Genomic DNA, 19,661 nt, shown 5'->3' with positions numbered 1-19,661 from the left:
GCAAGTTCTGAACATTACTTTTGACTTTTAGCTCCATCCATTCTTGCAAAAGGGACAGCTTGGGAGAAGTTCCAATAAGGAGAACATTGTGAACAAGGAGATTTTGGCAACCGAGTTTGACATCTTTAATTACCAGTCTCTGCAGAGTGGTACAAAAGCTCAAGTGAAAGTTGGCGAGTTTGTCTTTGAATCTCACAGAGTTCAACATTTTTCAATAAATGAAAAACTCATAACTTGGGGCAAATATGGCAAGGGGGTGAGTATCTTTGCATTCAGTACCATGTGCTGTCCTTAGAGTGGAATTCCTCAGATAAGAGAGTTGTCAGAAGCATTCAGGTTTTGGCCTAGGAAGAGCAAATAAATTTAATTGCAAAAAACCCAAAGCTTCTGATCACAGAATAGCAAGAGAGAGTTAAACTTGAATCCATCAGATTCTGGGTCCCAGAAAAGTAAGAGAGAGTTAATGGGTCTTTAGCCTTTGCCTTGCATCCCTCACTGGGTCCCAACTCAATACCTGACTGCTGGTGTGGGACCCCAGCAAGTTACATCATTCCTGTCTATTCTTATGAGAGTTGGCTATATGCTATCTTTGACTCACTGTTTCAAATCTTTCTCTGATTCATCACTTTGTCTGCACCATCAATTAGATTTTACTTTCAACTATGTATTCTTTATTTACATTTCAAGTGTTATCCCCATTCCAGCCCCCCCTCGGAAAACCCCTATTCCCTCACCCCTCCCCGTTCTTCTATGAGGGTGATCCTCCAACCACTAACACCTCCCTTTCCTCCATTCCCCTACATCTACACTGGAGCATCTATCAAGCCTTCATAGGACCAAGAACCTCTCCTCCCATTGATGCCTGACAAGGCCATCCTCTGTTATATATGCAGCTAGAGCCATGTGTACTCCTTGGTTGGTGGCTTAGTCACTTTGAGCTTGGAGGATCTGGTTGGTTGATATTGTTGTTCTACCTATGGTGTTGCAAACCCCTTCAGCTCCTTCATTTGTTTCTCTAACTCTGCCATTGGTCCTATGGTTTGCTGCTAGCATCTGCCTCTGTATTTGTAAGACTCTGGCAGGGCTTCTCAGGAGGCCTTTCAGCTAGTATTTCTTAGAATCCACAATAGAGTCGGAGATTGATGACTGTCTATGGGATGAGTTCCAAAGCCTGACTGACTCTAGAATGACTTTCCTTCAGTTTCTGCTCTGTACTCCATATATGCTCCCGTGAGTATTTTGTTCTTCTTTCTAAGAAGTACCAAAGAACCCACACTTTTGTCTTCACCCTTTTTAAGCTTCATGTGGTCTGTGAATTGTATCTTGAGTATTTGGTGCTTTTGGGCTAATATCCACTCATCAGTGAGTGCATACTACATGTGTTCTTTTGTGATTTTGTTATCTGAGGATAATATTTTCTAATTCCATCCATTTGCCTAAGAATTTTATGAATTCATCATTTTTAACAGCTGAGTATACTCTGTTATGTAAATGGACCACATTTTCTTTATCCATTCTAGTGTTGAAGGACATCTGGGTTCTTTACAGCTTCTTGCTATCATAATTAAAGCTGCTATGAACATAGTAGAGCATTTGTTATTGTTATCTCTTGGAGAGTCTTTTGGGTGTATACCCAGGAGTTGTATAGCTGGGTGCTCAGGTAATATGATGTACAATTTTTTGACTGCTTCCTTCTACCAACTAATTTTACCTTCTTTGTTTGGTATTAAAGATGTGCTAAGGGCTGAGCAGTACCACAACTAGAAAAGCTATTTTCAGTAAATAACACAGTCTCTGTATGCACAGTATAATTAAATATCCTGGACATATATTTCTGGATTTGAATTTTAATTTTTTATGCACATTAATTCTCTTATTTCTGGAACTGATCACCCTGAATATCTCACTGATATGTTAAAAAGAGATATAACATAGAAATGTGGAACATTATGGTCCTCAATAGACCAAATACATTTTCTCCAATGGAAAACATTGCGTACAACAAACACTTCAAAGCAGGTCTCATGATCAGGATGAGTTTTGTAGCACAATAAGGGAATCAAGAATATTAATACAAATGGTTTTATCTGAGTACAGTTTAGTGGGTCTTGTTTTGCTTTGTTTTTCTTTTTGTGCTGTTGTATTTTATTTTTCTAGATTTTGAGGGATTTTTGTTTTACTGGGATTTTGGTTTGTTCTTTGAGAAAGAACATAGATTTAGGTGGGTAGGAAGGAGGAAAGGATCTGGACAGACTTAGGAAAGGGAAAGGATATGACCAAGGTATATTCAAAGTTTCAGAGTTGTTTTAAATATAATGATATATACTATATGATATATAACATCAATAAAAATAATAGCTGAATGAAATAAAAATCAATTGTTCAAAAGGAGAAAGAATAAAGAAAGAAGAAATAAAAGAAAGAAAGGAAGAAAGAAAGAAAGATAGAAAGAAAGAGATACATTATTCTCACACTCTTTAAACACATGGTAGGTTTTTGTTGTTACAATACACAATAGGCCTGTTGAAATCTACCCTCCCGATGCTAATATTGGATGTAATTTATTGTCTGCCTTCCCTCCTCCCATGTCTCCTCCACAGATTCCTTTATCTGTTTGCAGTCAAAGCTGTCCACTCGGATTTAGGAAAACACCTGTTGAAGGGAAATCATTCTGTTGTTTTGATTGTCTCCCATGTCCAGAGGGAGAGGTTGCAAATGATACAGGTATTTATAAAATGATTTTGAATGTGGAAATTTATAGAAATGATTTTGAATGTTGGAATGATTCACAATGGGGCAGGGACTTGTAACACACATCCTGAAAACAGTTTACTACTAATACTTTAAAACAAGTTCTTGCTGGGTAGAGGTTGCATAGGTATTAAGTTTCAGCACTCAGTAGTTGGATCTCTAATTTTAAGGCTAGCCTATTCTGCAGAGTGAGTTCCAGGACAGCCAAGTCTGTTCAGAGAAACCCTATCTTCAAAAACAAGTAAACAAAGATCCAGTCATTTTTGTTACTGTTGGTTGTTTCTTTATTGGTTAGTGGGTTACGTTGTCCAGATTGGTCTCAAACATCTGGTCTCCAGTAATCCTTCAGGGTTAACTTCCTGGGTAACTAAGACCACCAGAGTGTGCTTGTGCATTTGGCCCTCTTTTGCCTTTTGCACAACTGCATTGAATTCAATTTACTTTCTTTGCACTCTGCTTTTCACAAATGGTTATGTTACTGCTGTAGCAATAGCAATGGTTAAAGTAATTGCTCCCTGCATACCCTAAACTATGACCAATGGTCAAAGGTAGAGTCACTGTATAGCCCTAAGAATTAGCAGTCCCAGCAAACCCTAAACAATACGTATAGTTCATACTGTTCCTGTGGAATTACTTTGAATCTTATGGGAACTCTTATTATGCATTCCATGAGATGGTAATCTAGCATGAGGTCACTGTAAAACTAAGCACAGAGAGATCCCAGAGGATGAGTGATGTGCAGGGCTCTGAGTGATGTACAGAAATATTCTTTCCACTGCACTCAGACTGTCCTTATGTCACATCTTCCTTAAATTCATTCTAAATGCAAACCTCCCCAGAACAGAACAGCAATGGTTTCTGCCACCATTGTATCTTTAATTCACATTTAAAATCAATTTCAAAGCAGCTAATTTATTATGCCAACTTTATTCTTCTGAATGAAATGTTTATTTATCAATGATTGTTTAAAAGACTAATATTTCACTTTGTTTTGTTGGTAAAGTAGTGGTAGTTTGCAAGCCCACTGCTTCTTCTTCAGTGCTGGGCTTGCAGATGAGCACTACCAAGTCCTTCATCTTTCTTTCTTTTTTATTTTTAATTAACTTTGTATTGGTACTTTGTGATTTTCACATAATACGCCGCTATCCCTCTTATGTTCTCCTCCTCTTGTGTCCACCTTCCTCTTGCAACCTTCCACTGTACTAAGAGAAAAATGTCTCATTGTGTAAGCTGTAATATGTCACAGTGTGTCATTTGTTATTCCCTTTTGTCTACACTTCTTTGCTTGCCAATGTTGTTTGTTTGCAAATATTCGTTAAAATGACTTATTGGTCTACTATGAATTTTCTGGATTCTGCTACTCTATAGTTACTGGGACTCCTCTTGGATATCCTGTTTTTATTTTCCTGTGTTGTGGAGATTCTGAAGTTTTAGATATTTTGGAGTGGCCCCTTTTTCACCCCAGGAGTTCATAGTGCCGTAGATGTTCGAGTGGACCAATTCAAAGGCCTAGATCATAAAGACCTTCCTTCCTTTATGCTTTTAGATTCAGTTCACAAACAACCCCATATACAGGGCCAGCTATTCCCTGCTACCCAGGTGAAGTTCAGGGACTGTTCTCCCAAGTAGTGCAACTAGTGAGGGACATGGCCACTTTTCCCATTCTCATAATCCCAGGGCCAGCTCTTCTGCCTGTCATAGATGGCAAGGAACAAGGGAGGGTAAGAGAGAATCTCTCCTTGGTTAGCACCACCAGCCAGCAGATAAGAGGAAGCTCTGTATCTCCCATTACTCATGTTCTTCATGCTGGCTCACGTGCAATCCCCATCCCTAGCTCTACTGTGCTGACCAGGCAAGGTTCAGGATTTGGCCTTCTGATTGCTGAAGAATATAAGAGGTATGGACAGCTCTCCTGCTCTGATGACCTTGGGACCAACCTTCCTGCCAGTTGTAGATAACAAGAGGCAATGAAGAGGTCATCTCTCCCTCACCCATGTCACTGCATGCAGTCAAGTGGCTCATCAGCTCTGTCATGCATATGCAGTTGGGCCTGGTTTGTTTGTGTCCCCAACTACCCGGGTCAGCTCAATTGTGCTGACCATGGGATGTGCAGGGTTCATTCTCCTGTGTACTGCAGCTGGTGAAGGAATTACATTAGAATCATAGTTTTGGTCTGAATGGCCCCTTCTGAGGATTGTCTGTATAGAGTATTGTGATTATACTCTAGCCTCTGGCCTTCAGGCCTAGAAAGACTTCTAGTCTCTGGGCTATTCCTCATTCTGGGAGTCATTGGGGTTTATGCAGCACTGGAATAGTGGTAATCTCGAGCTTTCCTTTTCCGGGGAGTGTTAGGCTGTTAATCATTCAAATTTTCCTAGGTGAGAACACAGTGGGTGGACATAACCTCTCTCCTCTCTTCCACCTACTGGTGTACATGTGACACAGCAGGCACCCCTGCAACTCTTCTAAGTGCAGTTCTTGCTCTGTAGTATCAAATTCAATACAGCTTCTTTATTATTTTTATTTTATTTATTTATATTTTATTTATCTATGTTTTATTTTAGAAAAGTAATAAACTGACTTAAATAGATAAAAATTGAAGAAAATATATCCACACTAATATTCTCATATTCTCTAGAAATACAATCGCTTTTAAGTACCTTCTTACCTAATATGATTGTTGCAATCTTCCCCTCTTCTCTGCATAGGGATGTCTAGGCCACCAACAAAAGGCTTAATGTTTGCACTGAATCTCCTTTCCTTCAAGGCTAACAGCCACCGATTATAAGATTATCTTTTTATTTCAATACTTACACATCTCATAATTTGAAGTAATAATTTTTATGCTGTTTCTAAATATATTGATTCTTACAAAATGAGTTTGTAAATTACCAAGTTTATATTTATTGAAAATCAGGAGATTAATTGAGTGATAGAACCCCACTGTACTAAATAATTCTAAGAAAAATATTTCTGCCATCATCAAGCATTTAGTGCATTTTTGTGCTGTGAATTGAACTTAAAGCCGTGAACTATGTTAGGCATGTGTTCTAGGTGCAACTGTAATTCACAGACCATGTGATTATCACCATAGAAATGTTTCATTATTTGGAATAAATTTAATCAGAGCTCACCATTTGAATATATATTCAGGCTACATTCTAGGACACACTAGGTTTTCAGTGGTTACCAATACTTCATTATATGCTTTTTAGAACAATTAATCTATTCTCTGGTAATGAGATGACTAAGTTAGCCAGAGCCAGGGTGACTCCATGACCTGTTACAAACTGGTAATTTGGGAGACTAGGCCCAAATTTCTGTTTATCAGACCAGGAAAAGTACAAAACCAATCAATTTCAGGAAAAAAAAAAAAACAACCCTGAGAGGCAATAAGTAAGCTTTCCCATCACCTCTCCTGAGCCCACTTCATAGACATCCAATCAGCAGCTATTGAAGCTCCCTGACCATGTACCTTCAGCCAAGTATACTTGATCAGAAAAACTCCCCCAAGTCCCCATTAACCAATCACAAAGGCACCCATATGTGTGGAGATGTAGGCAATCATTCAAAGGTAAAAGTCCCCTTCTTCTACCCCCACAGGCTGTATATTGATGCTTCAAATCCACACCTGTTTCTTCCATCCTGATTTAGAGTACATCCAACAGTAAATGTTCTTTACTGTTGCATACTATTTGAATCTGTAATATTATTCATTGCAAATAATACACCCTTACATTTGGAGGCTCATCTGGGATTTACTGTAACCCTAACTCAAATAGTTGAGCTTTTTCTGCTCCAATTCCTAAGTCTTGGTGCCTGGTTATCTATTGTCTTGTCTGGCTCTGTGTTTAATCTGGAGTCAAAGAAGGGGATGGTAGATAAGTACTTGTTAACCAGCCAGGCACTATGGAGTATTCTCACCAACCTCCCTATAGGAAGAACTTGCTAGTTCATATTTGATTTCTGAATAATCTCTGGGTTTATGGGCTTTTCATATGAAAGAAGGAAGACCATCAAAAAGAGCCTTCTGGTTCAGTTTTTATTTTTCCCAGAAATGTCATTTTGTCTATCTGTGTGTATTCTGTCTGTGCTTTTTGTCTTCTTGTACAAGATTTTCTTTCATTCCTAAGATGAGACAGGTCCAGAGCACCCACAGAACTTTATCCTAACCCATTTTGTAGAGTTGTGGGAGAGTCTGGTCTGGTTTTTCAGCATGGCAAGCTAACCTTTGTTTGCAGAAATAAATGCCCACTTATAAAGAAGGATGGTCTGAGAAAGAAACTTTTAAAATGTGACTTTAAACTTTATTTCTATGTTGTCTCTAAAAAGTTTTCTATAAATGTTCTCTAACAAAGTTCTTCTAAATCGTTCTTCTCTTAAAAAGTTCTTCTTTAATTTCTAAGGAAGTGGGGATTTCTCCTCTTTTTTGTCCTCAGCACTTACACATCTTTCAGAATACATGATCACGTTGTAAAAAGTTCACCACAAGTTTACCCATAAATTCAAATTAAAAATTGAATACTGAGTTTACAACAGAGAAATTTGGATATCTCTTCAGCGTATTTATCTTGCTATACATTCATCATCTTTCAGTAGCTCTACATATTCACAGAAAGTCAAAAACCCTAACTTTTCTGACTAAGGAATTACTGAAGTTTCACATAGATAAACCGAGTCAATATTTAGTCTTCTGTTATTGCACCTATAGCAAATCATTAGTTCCCTTTTTATGGCACTTGGTCAATTGTTTTAGTATCATTTGGAATGTGCTCCTAAGTTCTAGATACATGCCTAGCTCAGAAGCAACTAACTTGGGATCCTTGAAGAATGGAATTGCTCTCACGGTAGTTTTGACATAAGGAAATAATAACAGTTTTATAATAAGTGATATTAATAGTGATATTAATAATTACGACTATAATTTTGGGAATTCTTATAGGATCATCATTAAGTATTAACAAATCATCTCTTTGACTATATGGCATCATTACAAGTCAGTGCATCTTCCTTGTTCTGCAGAAACCTTCTCAAAATAATGGGCTAATAACTAGTGTGTATGTGTGTGTCTGTGTGTGTTTGTCTGTGTGTGTGTGTGTCTGTGTGTGTGTATCATATTAATCCCAAGAATCCTTCCTTGAATGTAGGATTGTTTGGCCTTGCCTAGAGAAGCATAACTGTCCTTAATTTTATAGTCCATGGTGGAACCATCTCAGGAAGATTACCAGTTAGTTTTTAGCTCCTCTTTGATGACTCCTGGCAACAAATGTTACTGTCTATAAGGACACAGGCTGCAGATCCTCAGATGGCATTTCCTGGTCAAAAAGACCTCTAATTGTTTGAAAGACTTTTTTGTCATCAGCTGTAGTGCTTCCCATGCTCCTTCTTCTGCATGAGAGTCTATCCTGCTCCCTCTACTTGATTCCTGCCTCTGCCCCTGAATGTGATCTCAGTCCTCCTCCTTATATCCCTGATCAACCAGCATAGGAAGAGGAATAGGAAGAAACAGCTTTTGACTCCTCTGAGTCTTCTGACTCCATTTGGACTCTATCTTACACTTGGGCCTGTATTGCCCAGAGCACTGACTCTAGAACCTTATCCCTCCAGGACCTGCAAATGCACAGATGATACAGTTCATAATATATTTGTCATTTGCTAGTAATGGCATTGTCTTAGTCAGGGTTTCTATTCCTGCACAAACATCATGACCAAGAAGCAAGTTGGGGAAGAAAGGGTCTATTCAGCTTACAATGCCATACTGCTGTTTATCACCAAGGAAGTCAGGACTGGAACTCAAACAGGTCAGGGAGCAGGAGCTGATGCAGAGGCCATTGAGGGATGTTCTTTACTGGTTGCTTCCCTTGGCTTGCTCAGCCTGCTCTCTTATAGAACCTAAGACTACCAGTCTAGAGATGGTCTCACCCACAATGGGCCTTTCCCCCTTGATCACTAATTGGGAAAATGCCTTACAGTTGTATCTCATGGAGGCATTTCCTCAACTGAAGCTACTTTCTCTGTGATAACTCCTGCTGTGTCAAGTTGATACAAAACTAGCCAGTACAGGCATTTATAACTGAAAGATGCAAACTTCTCTATTTTCATTGAGACACTCAATACTCATAGGTCTTTTTTTATTCAGTCATGTAACTCACTGGCCCACCTTAGGCAATGGTCAGCAACTGCTCCAGGTCCCCTTCATGACAAAGAAAAGAGAAAAAAATCATGGTTGCTGCATGTAATTTCCTTCTTGGAACAAACGGACTGCTATTCCAAGTCTAGTCTGACAATGTTGCAGCCTTCTCTAGTCTCAACCTAACTGATGGAGGTAAGGAGAGTCTCTCTCTGGTTCTACCACCAGATTTTTATGGGCGTTACCTGAGAAGCCATTAGGTGGTTCATAAATTTATCTAAGGTAAGCCAGGTGATATAGAGAATAAATATGTACCACAGAGAATACCTCAAAAATAATTTTTGAAGCTGATATAAGGCCACAGGGGAGAGTAAGATAAACTAAAATGGACATGGCTTTAAATACTATCTACCCTTATGTGGATGAAAAAGGGGGATGTAAGAAAAGAACTTACCAATCAATCCAATCGCGCAGAACCTGAGACTGCAGTACATAGGGAAGCAGACTACCCGGGCCTGAACTGGGGCACAAGCCCCTTCCGCTCCACTCGAGCCCCAGGCTACCTTGCCAGCGGAGTCGCCTGACACCCGCAAGGGCACACACAGGATTCCACAAGGGATCCTAAGACATCTAGTGAGTGGAACACAACTTCTGCCAGGAGTCCGGTTTGAACACCAGATATCTGGGTACCTTCCCTGCAAGAAGAGAGCTTTCCTGCAGAGAATACTCTACCCACTGAAACTAAGGAGAGTGCTACCCTCCCAGGTCTGCTTATAGAGGCTAACAGAGTCACCTGAAGAACAAGCTCTTAGAGACAACTATAACAGCTAGCTTCAGAGATTACCAGATGGCGAAAGGCAAATGTAAGAATCCTACTAATAGAAATCAAGACCACTCACCATCATCAGAACGCAGCACTCCCACCCCACCTAGTCCTGGGCACCCCAACACAACCGAAAATCTAGACCCAGATTTAAAAACATTTCTCATGATGATGATAGAGGACATCAAGAAGGACTTTCATAAGTCACTAAAAGAATTACAGGAGAGCACTGCGAAAGAGTTACAGGCCCTTAAAGAAAAGCAGGAAAACACAGCCAAACAGGTAGAAGTCCTTAAAGAAAAACAGGAAAACACATCCAAACAAGTAATGGAAATGAACAAAACCATACTAGAACTAAAAAGGGAAGTAGACACAGTAAAGAAAATCCAAAGCGAGGCAACGCTGGAGATAGAAACCCTAGGAAAGAGATCTTGAACCATAGATGCGAGCATCAGCAACAGAATACAAGAAATGGAAGAGAGAATCTTAGGTGCAGAAGATTCCATAGAGAAAATCGACACAACAGTCAAAGAAAATACAAAATGCAAAAGGATCCTAACTCAAAACATCCAGGAAACCCAGGACACAATGAGAACACCAAACCTACGGATAATAGGAATTGATGAGAATGAAGATTTTCAACTTAAAGGGCCAGCTAATATCTTCAACAAAATAATAGAAGAAAACTTCCCAAACATAAAGAAAGAGATGCCCATGATCATACAAGAAGCCTACAGAACTCCAAATAGACTGGACCAGAAAAGAAATTCCTCCCGACACATAATAATCAGAACAACAAATGCACTAAATAAAGATAGAATATTAAAAGCAGTAAGGGAGAAAGGTCAAGTAACATATAAAGGAAGGCCTATCAGAATTACACCAGACTTTTCACCAGAGACTATGAAAGCCAGAAGGGCCTGGACAGATGTTATACAGACACTAAAAGAACACAAACGCCAGCCCAGGCTAATATACCCGTCCAAATTCTCAATTACCATAGATGGAGAAACCAAAGTATTCCACGACAAATCCAAATTCACACTATATCTTTCCACGAATCCAGCCCTTCAAAGGATAATAACAGAAAAGAAGCAATACAAGGACGGAAATCACGCCCTAGAATAAGCAAGAAATTAATCCCTCAACAAACCAAAAAGAAGACAGCCACAAGAACAGAATGCCAACTCTAACAACAAAAATAAAAGGAAGCAACAATTACTTTTCCTTAATATCCCTTAATATCAATGGACTCAATTCCCCAATAAAAAGACATAGACTAACAGACTGGCTACACAAACAGGACCCAACATTCTGCTGCTTATAGGAAACCCATCTCAGGGAAAAAGACAGACACTACCTCAGAGTGAAAGGCTGGAAAACAATTTTCCAAGCAAATGGTCTGAAGAAACAAGCTGGAGTAGCCATTCTAATATCGGATAAAATCGACTTCCAAACCAAAGTTATCAAAAAAGACAAGGAGGGACACTTCATACTCATCAAAGGTAAAATCCTCCAAGAGGAACTCTCAATTTTGAATATTTACGCTCCAAATGCAAGGGCAGCCACATTCATTAAAGACACTTTAGTAAAGCTCAAAGCACATGTTGCACCTCACACAATAATAGAGGGAGACTTCAACACACCACTTTCATCAATGGACAGATCGTGGAAACAGAAACTAAACAGGGACACAGTGAAACTAACAGAAGTTATGAAACAAATGGACCTGACAGAAATCTACAGAACATTTTATCCTAAAGCAAAAGGATATACCTTCTTCTCAGCACCTCACGGGACCTTCTCCAAAATTGACCATATAATTGGTCACAAAACAGGCCTCAACAGACACAAAAATATTGAAATTGTCCCATGCATCCTATCAGACCACCATGGCCTAAGACTGATCTTCAATAACAACATAAATAATGGAAAGCCAACATTCACGTGGAAACTGAACAACACTCTTCTCAATGATACCTTGGTCAAGGAAGGAATAAACAAAGAAATTAAAGACTTTTTAGAGTTTAATGAAAATGAAGCCACAACGTACCCAAACCTATGGGACACAATGAAAGCATTTCTAAGAGGGAAACTCATAGCTCTGAGTGCCTCCAAGAAGAAACGGGAGAGAGCACATACTAGCAGCTTGACAACACATCTAAAAGCTCTAGAATAAAAGGAAGCAAATTCACCCAAGAGGAGTTGATGGCAGGAAATAATCAAACTCAGGGGTGAAATCAACCAAGTGGAAACAAGAAGAACTATTCAAAGAATTAACCAAACGAGGAGTTGGTTCTTTGAGAAAATCAACAAGATAGATAAACCCTTAGCTAGACTCACTAAAGGGCACAGGGACAAAATCAGAAATGAAAAGGGAGACATAACAACAGTTCCTAAAGAAATCCAAAACACCATCAGATCCTTCTATAAAAGGTTATACTCAACAAAACTGGAAAACCTGGACGAAATGGACAAATTTCTGGACAGATACCAGGTACCAAAGTTGAATCAGGATCAAGTTGACCATCTAAACAGTCCCATATCACCTAAAGAAATAGAAGCAGTTATTAATAGTCTCCCAGCCAAAAAAAGCCCAGGACCAGACGGGTTTAGTGCAGAGTTCTATCAGACCTTCAAAGAAGATCTAATTCCAGTTCTGCACAAACCATTTCACAAAATAGAATTAGAAGGTAGTCTACCCAACTCATTTTATGAAGCCACTATTACTCTGATACCTAAACCACAGAAAGACCCAACAAAGATAGAGAACTTCAGACCAATTTCTCTTATGAATATCGATGCAAAAATCCTCAATAAAATTCTTGCTAACCGAATCCAAGAACACATTAAAGCAATCATCCATCCTGACCAAGTAGGTTTTATTCCAGGAATGCAGGGATGGTTTAGTATACGAAAATCCATCAATGTAATCCATTATATAAACAAACTCAAAGACAAAAACCACATGATCATCTCGTTAGATGCAGAAAAAGCATTTGACAAGATTCAACACCCATTCATGATAAAAGTTTTTGAAAGATCAGGAATTCAAGGCCCATAACTAAACATGATAAAAGCAATCTACAGCAAACCAGTAGCCAACATCAAAGTAAATTGAGAGAAGCTGGAAGCAATCCCACTAAAATCAGGGACTAGACAAGGCTGCCCACTTTCTCCCTACCTTTTCAACATAGTACTTGAGTATTTCCAGAGCAATTCGACAACAAAAGGAGATCAAGGGGATACAAATTGGAAAAGAGGAAGTCAAAATATCACTTTTTGCAGATGATATGATAGTATATATAAGTGACCCTAAAAATTCCACCAGAGAACTCCTAAACCTGATAAACAGCTTTGGTGAAGTAGCTGGATATAAAATAAACTCAAACAAGTCAATGGCCTTTCTCTATACAAAGAATAAACAGGCTGAGAAAGAAATTAGGGAAACAACACCCTTCTCAATAGTCACAAATAATATAAAATATCTTGGCGTGACTCTAACTAAGGAGGTGAAAGATCTGTATGATAAAAACTTCAAATCTCTGAAGAAGGAAATTAAAGAAGATCTCAGAAGATGGAAAGATCTCCCATTCTCATGGATGGGCAGGATAAACATTGTAAAAGTGGCTATCTTGACAAAAGCAATCTACAGATTCAATGCAATCCCCATCAAAATTCCAACTCAATTCTTCAACGAATTAGAAGGAGCAATTTGCAAATTCATCTGGAATAACAAAAAACCTAGGATAGCAAAAAGTCTTCTCAAGGATAAAAGAACCTCTGGTGGAATCACCATGCCTGACCTAAAGCTTTACTACAGAGCAATTGTGATAAAAACTGCATGGTACTGGTATAGAGACAGACCAGTAGACCAATGGAATAGAATTGAAGACCCAGAAATGAACCCACACACCTATGGTCACTTGATCTTCGACAAGGGAGCTAAAACCATCCAGTGGAAGAAAGACAGCATTTTCAACAATTGGTGCTGGCACAACTGGTTGTTATCATGTAGAAGAATGCGAATCGATCCATACTTATCTCCTTGTACTAAGGTCAAATCTAAGTGGATCAAGAAACTTCACATAAAACCAGAGACACTGTAACTTATAGAGCAGGAAGTGGGGAAAAGCCTTGAAGATATGGGCAAAGGGGAAAAATTCCTGAACAGAACAGCAATGGCTTGTGCTGTAAGATCGAGAATTGACAAATGGGACCTAATGAAACTCCAAAGTTTCTGCAAGGCAAAAGACACCGTCAATAAGACAAAAAGACCACCAACAGATTGGGAAAGGATCTTTACCTATCCTAAATCAGATAGGGGACTAATATCCAACCTATATAAAGAACTCAAGAAGGTGGACTTAAGAAAATTGAATAACCCCATTAAAAAATGGGGCTCAAAACTGAACAAAGAATTCTCACCTGAGGAATACCGAATGGCAGAGAAGCACCTGAAAAAATGTTCAACATCCTTAATCATCAGGGAAATGCAAATCGAAAAAACCCTGAGATTCCACCTCACACCAGTCAGAATGGCTAAGACAAAAAATTCAGGTAACTGCAGATTCTGGCGAGGATGTGGAGAAAGGGGAACACTCCTCCATTGTTGGTGGGATGGCAAGCTTGTACAACCACTCTGGAAATCAGTCTGGCAGTTCCTCAGAAAATTGGACATAGTACTACTAGAGGATCCAGCAATACCTCTTCTGGGCATATATCCAGAAGATGCCCCAACTGGTAATAAGGACACATGCCCCACTATGTTCATAGCAGCCTTATTTATAATAGCCAGAAGCTGGAAAGAACCCAGATGCCCCTCAACAGAGGAATGGATACAGAAATTGTGGTACATCTACACAATGGAGTACTACTCAGCTATTAAAAAGAATAAATTTATGAAATTCCTAGCCAAATGGATGGACCTGGAGGGCATCATCCTGAGTGAGGTAACATATTCACAAAGGAACTCACACAATATGTACTCACTGATAAGTGGATATTAGCCCCAAACCTAGGATTCCCAAGATATAAGATACAATTTGCTAAACACATGAAACTGAAGAAGAATGAAGACTGAAGTGTGGACACTATGCCCCTCCTTAGAATTGGGAACAAAACACCCATTGAAGGAGTTACAGAGACAAAGTTTGGAGCGGAGATGAAAGGATGGACCATGTAGAGACTGCCATATCTAGGGATCTACCCCATAATCAGCATCCAAACGCTGACACCATTGCATACACTAGTAAGATTTTATCGAAAGGACCCAGATGTAGGTGTCTCTTGTGAGACTATGCCGGGGCCTAGCAAACACAGAAGTGGATGCTCACAGTCAGCTAATGGATGGATCACAGGGCTCCCAATGGAGGAGCTAGAGAAAGTACCCAAGGAGCTAAAGGGATCTGCAACCCTATAGGTGGAACAACATTATGAACTAACCAGTACCCCGGAGCTCTTGACTTTAGCTGCATATGTATCAAAAGATGGCCTAGTCGGCCATCACTGGAAAGAGAGGCCCATTGGACACGCAAAGTTTATATGCCCCAGTACAGGGGAACGCCAGGGCCAAAAAGGGGGAGTGGGTGGGTAGGGGAGTGCGGGTGGGTAGGTATGGGGAATTTTGGTACAGCATTGGAAATGTAAATGACCTAAATACCTAATAAAAAGTGGAAAAAAAATAAAAGAGGAAGAAATTACAGGCTGAAAAAAAAAAAAAAAAGAAAAGAACTTACCTAAAAGTTGGTACCATGAAAGAGACTTATTTATCCAAGAAATAGGTCCTGGTGACCTGAAATTGGCGAAAGTGCCTTTGGATCATAGCTGCCACTCCCCTGCTGGTCAAGGATGCTGACAAGATAACCATGTGACAAAAACTTGTTATCTCTATCCCCATATTATTGATGGGACACTTTGTAATTTACCTTGCCAATGGCTGTCCAACCCCAAACTGTTACACTGACATTCAGGGGTCACTTGGGGACTGCAAACTGCTGAATGCTGACTATTAAAACTTGATGTTAATCATTAGCCCAATCCACATGATGGACCCTTGCCTTTCAGCTGGGTCACATCACCAGATGCTTCTTATCCATGACCTATTGCCCAATCTTTGAATAGCATTTCAGCCTTCCTGAGCCCCCAAGGAAACAATGAATGTCCTAATAATAGAAAAAAAATCAATTATTAAAAAAATGGCATCCATTATGTCACCTCACAGGCTGAGGTGCTAAGTAAAAAAGGGCCTGTATTTCTGACATTAATTCATGATTTTTAAGTTTCAATTGACCCCTTAGGTAATGACTAAGACTTTGGGGAAAATTTTTTGACAGATCAATGATTCAATTCAATTACAAATCAGAGGTTGGAATGAGCGGACACAGTCAGAGCCAGGCTGACTTCCTAACAGACTGACAGTTTTGAAGACTACGCCCAAGTTTCTGTTTCCCAAAACTGCAACCATCCAAAACAAGTCAATTCCAGGATAAGAAAATTAACTTCATGGGCAGCCATGAGGAAGCTCCCCCACCACCTAGCTTAAGCCATATTAGCAAAAGTCTCCAGAATCCCTCAGTTACTTAACCAATCATGAAGTCATTCATACCTCTGAAGTTAGAGACAACCAATAAACGGAAAGAAAGATAAAAGCCAGACACTTCTACCCAAAGGGACTTTAAATGGACCCTGCAGAGTCTACACTTCTATCTTCCATCCTGAAGTATGATAAACCCCTGCATGTGAGTTCTCTGCAAAGGAAATGCTCTTTGCACTTACATACTATTTGAGTCTTAGATTATTTGAGTATAGATTGAACAATAATTTACTGGTATTATTAGAAAAAAAATTTGACTCAGAACCTCACAGTCAAATATGCAAATTTTTCTACTTTCCTTTTTTCTTTTATCAGTTTCTTTTTCTTTCCTTTCTCTTCCCTTCCCTTCCCTTCCCTTCCCTTCCCTTCCCTTCCCTTCCCTTCCCTTCCCTTCCCTTCCCTTCCCTTCCCTTCCCTTCCCTTCCCTTCCCTTCCCTTCCCTTCCCTTTCCTTTCCTGCTCTTTTTGCCCTTTTTGCCCTTTTGCCCTTTTCCCCTTTTCCCCTTTTCCCTTCTTTTTCCTTTTTTGCCCTTTCCCCCCTTTCCCTTTTTTCTCCTTTTCCCCTTTTTTCCCTTTCCCCCTTTTTTCCTTTTCCCCCTTTATTCCCTTTTTCCCTTCCTTTCCTTTCCTTTCCTTTCCTTTCCTTTCCTTTCCTTTCCTTTCCTTTCATCCTATCCTTTCCTTTCCTTTCCTTTCCTTTCCTTTCCTTTCCTTTCCTTTTCTTTTCTTTCCTTTTGAAGCAAGGCCTCACTATGAAATCCTGGCTGGCTGGGAATGTGGTATGTAGACAAGACTGGCTAGTAATCCTCCTATTTCTGTCTCCTCATTATGAGAGTTACAGATATGTAATACAGTGACTTGCTATAATCATATTCCCTATTAAAGTTTGGTCCTATACAAGTGTCCTTCAGAGTAAATGAAGTATAAGATTAGTGAATAAGGCTTTCTATTCCACTGGATTTGTCTTAAATATTCAAAGACTTACCTCTACTTGTATCTTTTTAAAAAGGGACACTATGTGAAGAAACTTACTAAATTTTTCTGTGAAAGTACAGATACCTCAAAAACATAAATGTATATAATAAATGTATGTTGAAAATTAAGTGCAAAATTATTTTTCCAACAATAAAATTTAGAATTCAGTGAAGAGTTTTATGGAATTCAAGCAAACATGCACTTGTTTTTATCATAAGAAGAATATATTCACCTCTAAAATGTATTGCCTAAATCATTATTTCTAAGACAATGATACATCATTTGGTGAAATCAAAATCAAAGAAACAAAAGAAAATACCACTGCTCCTAAACATGGGTGTCAGTAACGTTGGCAAGTTTTACCTTCTAGGCTTTCCATAGTAATAACTAAGAGCGCCCAGAAATAAGAGCTCTGGGAACATAGTGGAATATAAGGTAGAAAGGTTGTAAGAGCCAGATAGAGGATATCTGTAGTGAAGCAGTATTTATCAGATATGACAGGGTACTTGAGTATTGAAACTCACAGAAGCAACAAAGCAAGCCAGACCATAACCCCAAATTGATGGGGGACAAGCTCATATTGAACCAGCCCTCACAAAGAGCTATTGGTACTTGATGCATGCTGGAGTGAAAGAGTCAGTATTCTTCAGATATGTGGTCATGATTGGCTACCCATGTTATGGTAGAAGATTCTATATCCTTATGGACACACACAGGATTCAGTGAACATAGTGGGATTAAAAAAAAAACAAAAAAGCATAAAGTTCAGAGGAACAATTATTGGAGGGGGTAAGAGAAAGAAATATAGGGCAAAGAAATGGGTGCTGCATTTGATCAAAACATATAGGCATTTATGAATTTCTCAAGCAATAAAAAGATATTTTAAGAACAAAATGTACAAAATGGAAAAAAATAAACACTTCAAAGTGTATTTTTTCTTCCTTTCATATGTCATCAAATGTAATTTTTATATTTTCTGATTTCCCTTCATTTCATTTCTATATTAATGACTCTTTCATATTTTTCAAGTCCACTTTCTGAAGACTCCATGGATTGAAGGGTATCTGGATTTTTCTCTCGTGAAGTAAGAGGAACTAATTCATCTATGGTTGTTTTTTTTTTTTTATAATATTATGATTCAGTGAATATAACCAGGGACATTTCTTTCAGAATTCAACAGTGATTCCACTTAAGATATACATCATAAATGTCCATCTGTGGTCTCACCAGAGGAATATAATAAACAAATGTGCTTCCCTTTCAGATATGGATCAGTGCATCAAGTGTCCTGAAGATCAGTATCCAAATAAGCAGAAGAATAACTGTCTTCCTAAAATTAAGATATTTTTGTCCCATGAAGATACTCTGGGAGCTGTTTTGGTCTCCTTGGCCATTAGTTTATCTGCCTTTTCAGCCATGATTTTAGGATTATTTATCCACTATCGGGACACACCCATTGTCAGAGCAAATAACAGAAATCTCAGCTATGTCCTCCTAGTTTCTCTAATGCTCTGTTTCTTTTGCTCATTAATATTCATTGGCCAACCTAGCACAGTCACTTGTGTCTTGAGACAAATGATCTTTGGGGTTGTATTTTCTGTTGCTGTGTCTGCTATCTTGGCAAAGACTTTCATTGTGGTTGTGGCCTTCACAGCCATCAAACCAGGAAGCACATTGCAAATGTGGATGGTGACACGACTTTCAAATGCTATAGTCTGCTGTGGTTCCATCATTCAAGTGTGCATCTGTGCAGTCTGGCTGGGAACATATCCCCCTTTCCCTGATGCTGACATGCACTCAGAGTTTGGGCAAATCATCCTCTGGTGTAATGAGGGATCCACCCTTGCATTCTATTGTGTTCTAGGGTACTTGGGCTTTCTGTCCAGCCTCAGCTTGCTTATTGCTTTTCTGGCCAGAAGGCTACCAGAGAGCTTCAATGAGGCAAAAACAATCACGTTCAGCATGTTGGTTTTCTGCACTGTGTGGATTACTTTTGTACCCACATACCTGAGCTCCAAAGGTAAAACCATGGTGGCAGTGGAGATTCTTTCAATTCTGGCCTCCAGTTCTATCTTACTACTCTGTATATTCCTTCCCAAATGCTATGTGATCCTACTGAGGTCAGGTGGCCATTCTAGAAAGAAGTTTTTTAAATGACTTCCTCCTTAAGGCAAAGGAATTTATTATGATTTGTGTAAAATGAACTATGTAGGAATATAGATTCAAAAGAATAGTGTAAAGTCAATGAATTTATCTTAACTATGGCAAGTGCTATTTAGTCAAGTGTCCCTGCTGTCATTGGAGATGACCAGACACAGTAAACAAAGCCTTCACAAGTTAGAATTGCTAAGTAGAGGTGACTTCTGGTATGCCTACTATATGATTCTT

At 39.1% G+C, this 19,661-nt stretch overlaps 1 protein-coding gene and 1 non-coding gene across 2 annotated transcripts in view; one reads left to right on the top strand and one right to left on the bottom strand.

Annotated features, from left to right (window-relative positions):
* Vmn2r21 (vomeronasal 2, receptor 21) overlaps nucleotides 1–19,430 on the top strand; it is a 40,899-nt gene extending 21,469 nt beyond the window's left edge. Inside the window, exons 4-6 of the mRNA NM_001104635.1 lie at nucleotides 32–256; nucleotides 2,601–2,724; nucleotides 18,538–19,430. Coding sequence (NP_001098105.1) covers nucleotides 32–256; nucleotides 2,601–2,724; nucleotides 18,538–19,430 — 1,242 coding nt within the window. The remainder of the gene's footprint in view (nucleotides 1–31; nucleotides 257–2,600; nucleotides 2,725–18,537) is intronic.
* On the bottom strand, nucleotides 5,096–5,227 carry Gm25891. Its single transcript, XR_003956623.1, has one exon. It is a non-coding gene; the product is annotated as a small nucleolar RNA SNORA17 (small nucleolar RNA).
* Nucleotides 19,431–19,661: the final 231 nt, after the last annotated feature.

The sequence above is a fragment of the Mus musculus genome, chromosome 6 (assembly GCF_000001635.26).
Source record: "Mus musculus strain C57BL/6J chromosome 6, GRCm38.p6 C57BL/6J".
NCBI classification, from domain to species: domain Eukaryota; kingdom Metazoa; phylum Chordata; class Mammalia; order Rodentia; family Muridae; genus Mus; species Mus musculus.
This window is presented reverse-complemented; position numbering and strand designations above follow the sequence as displayed.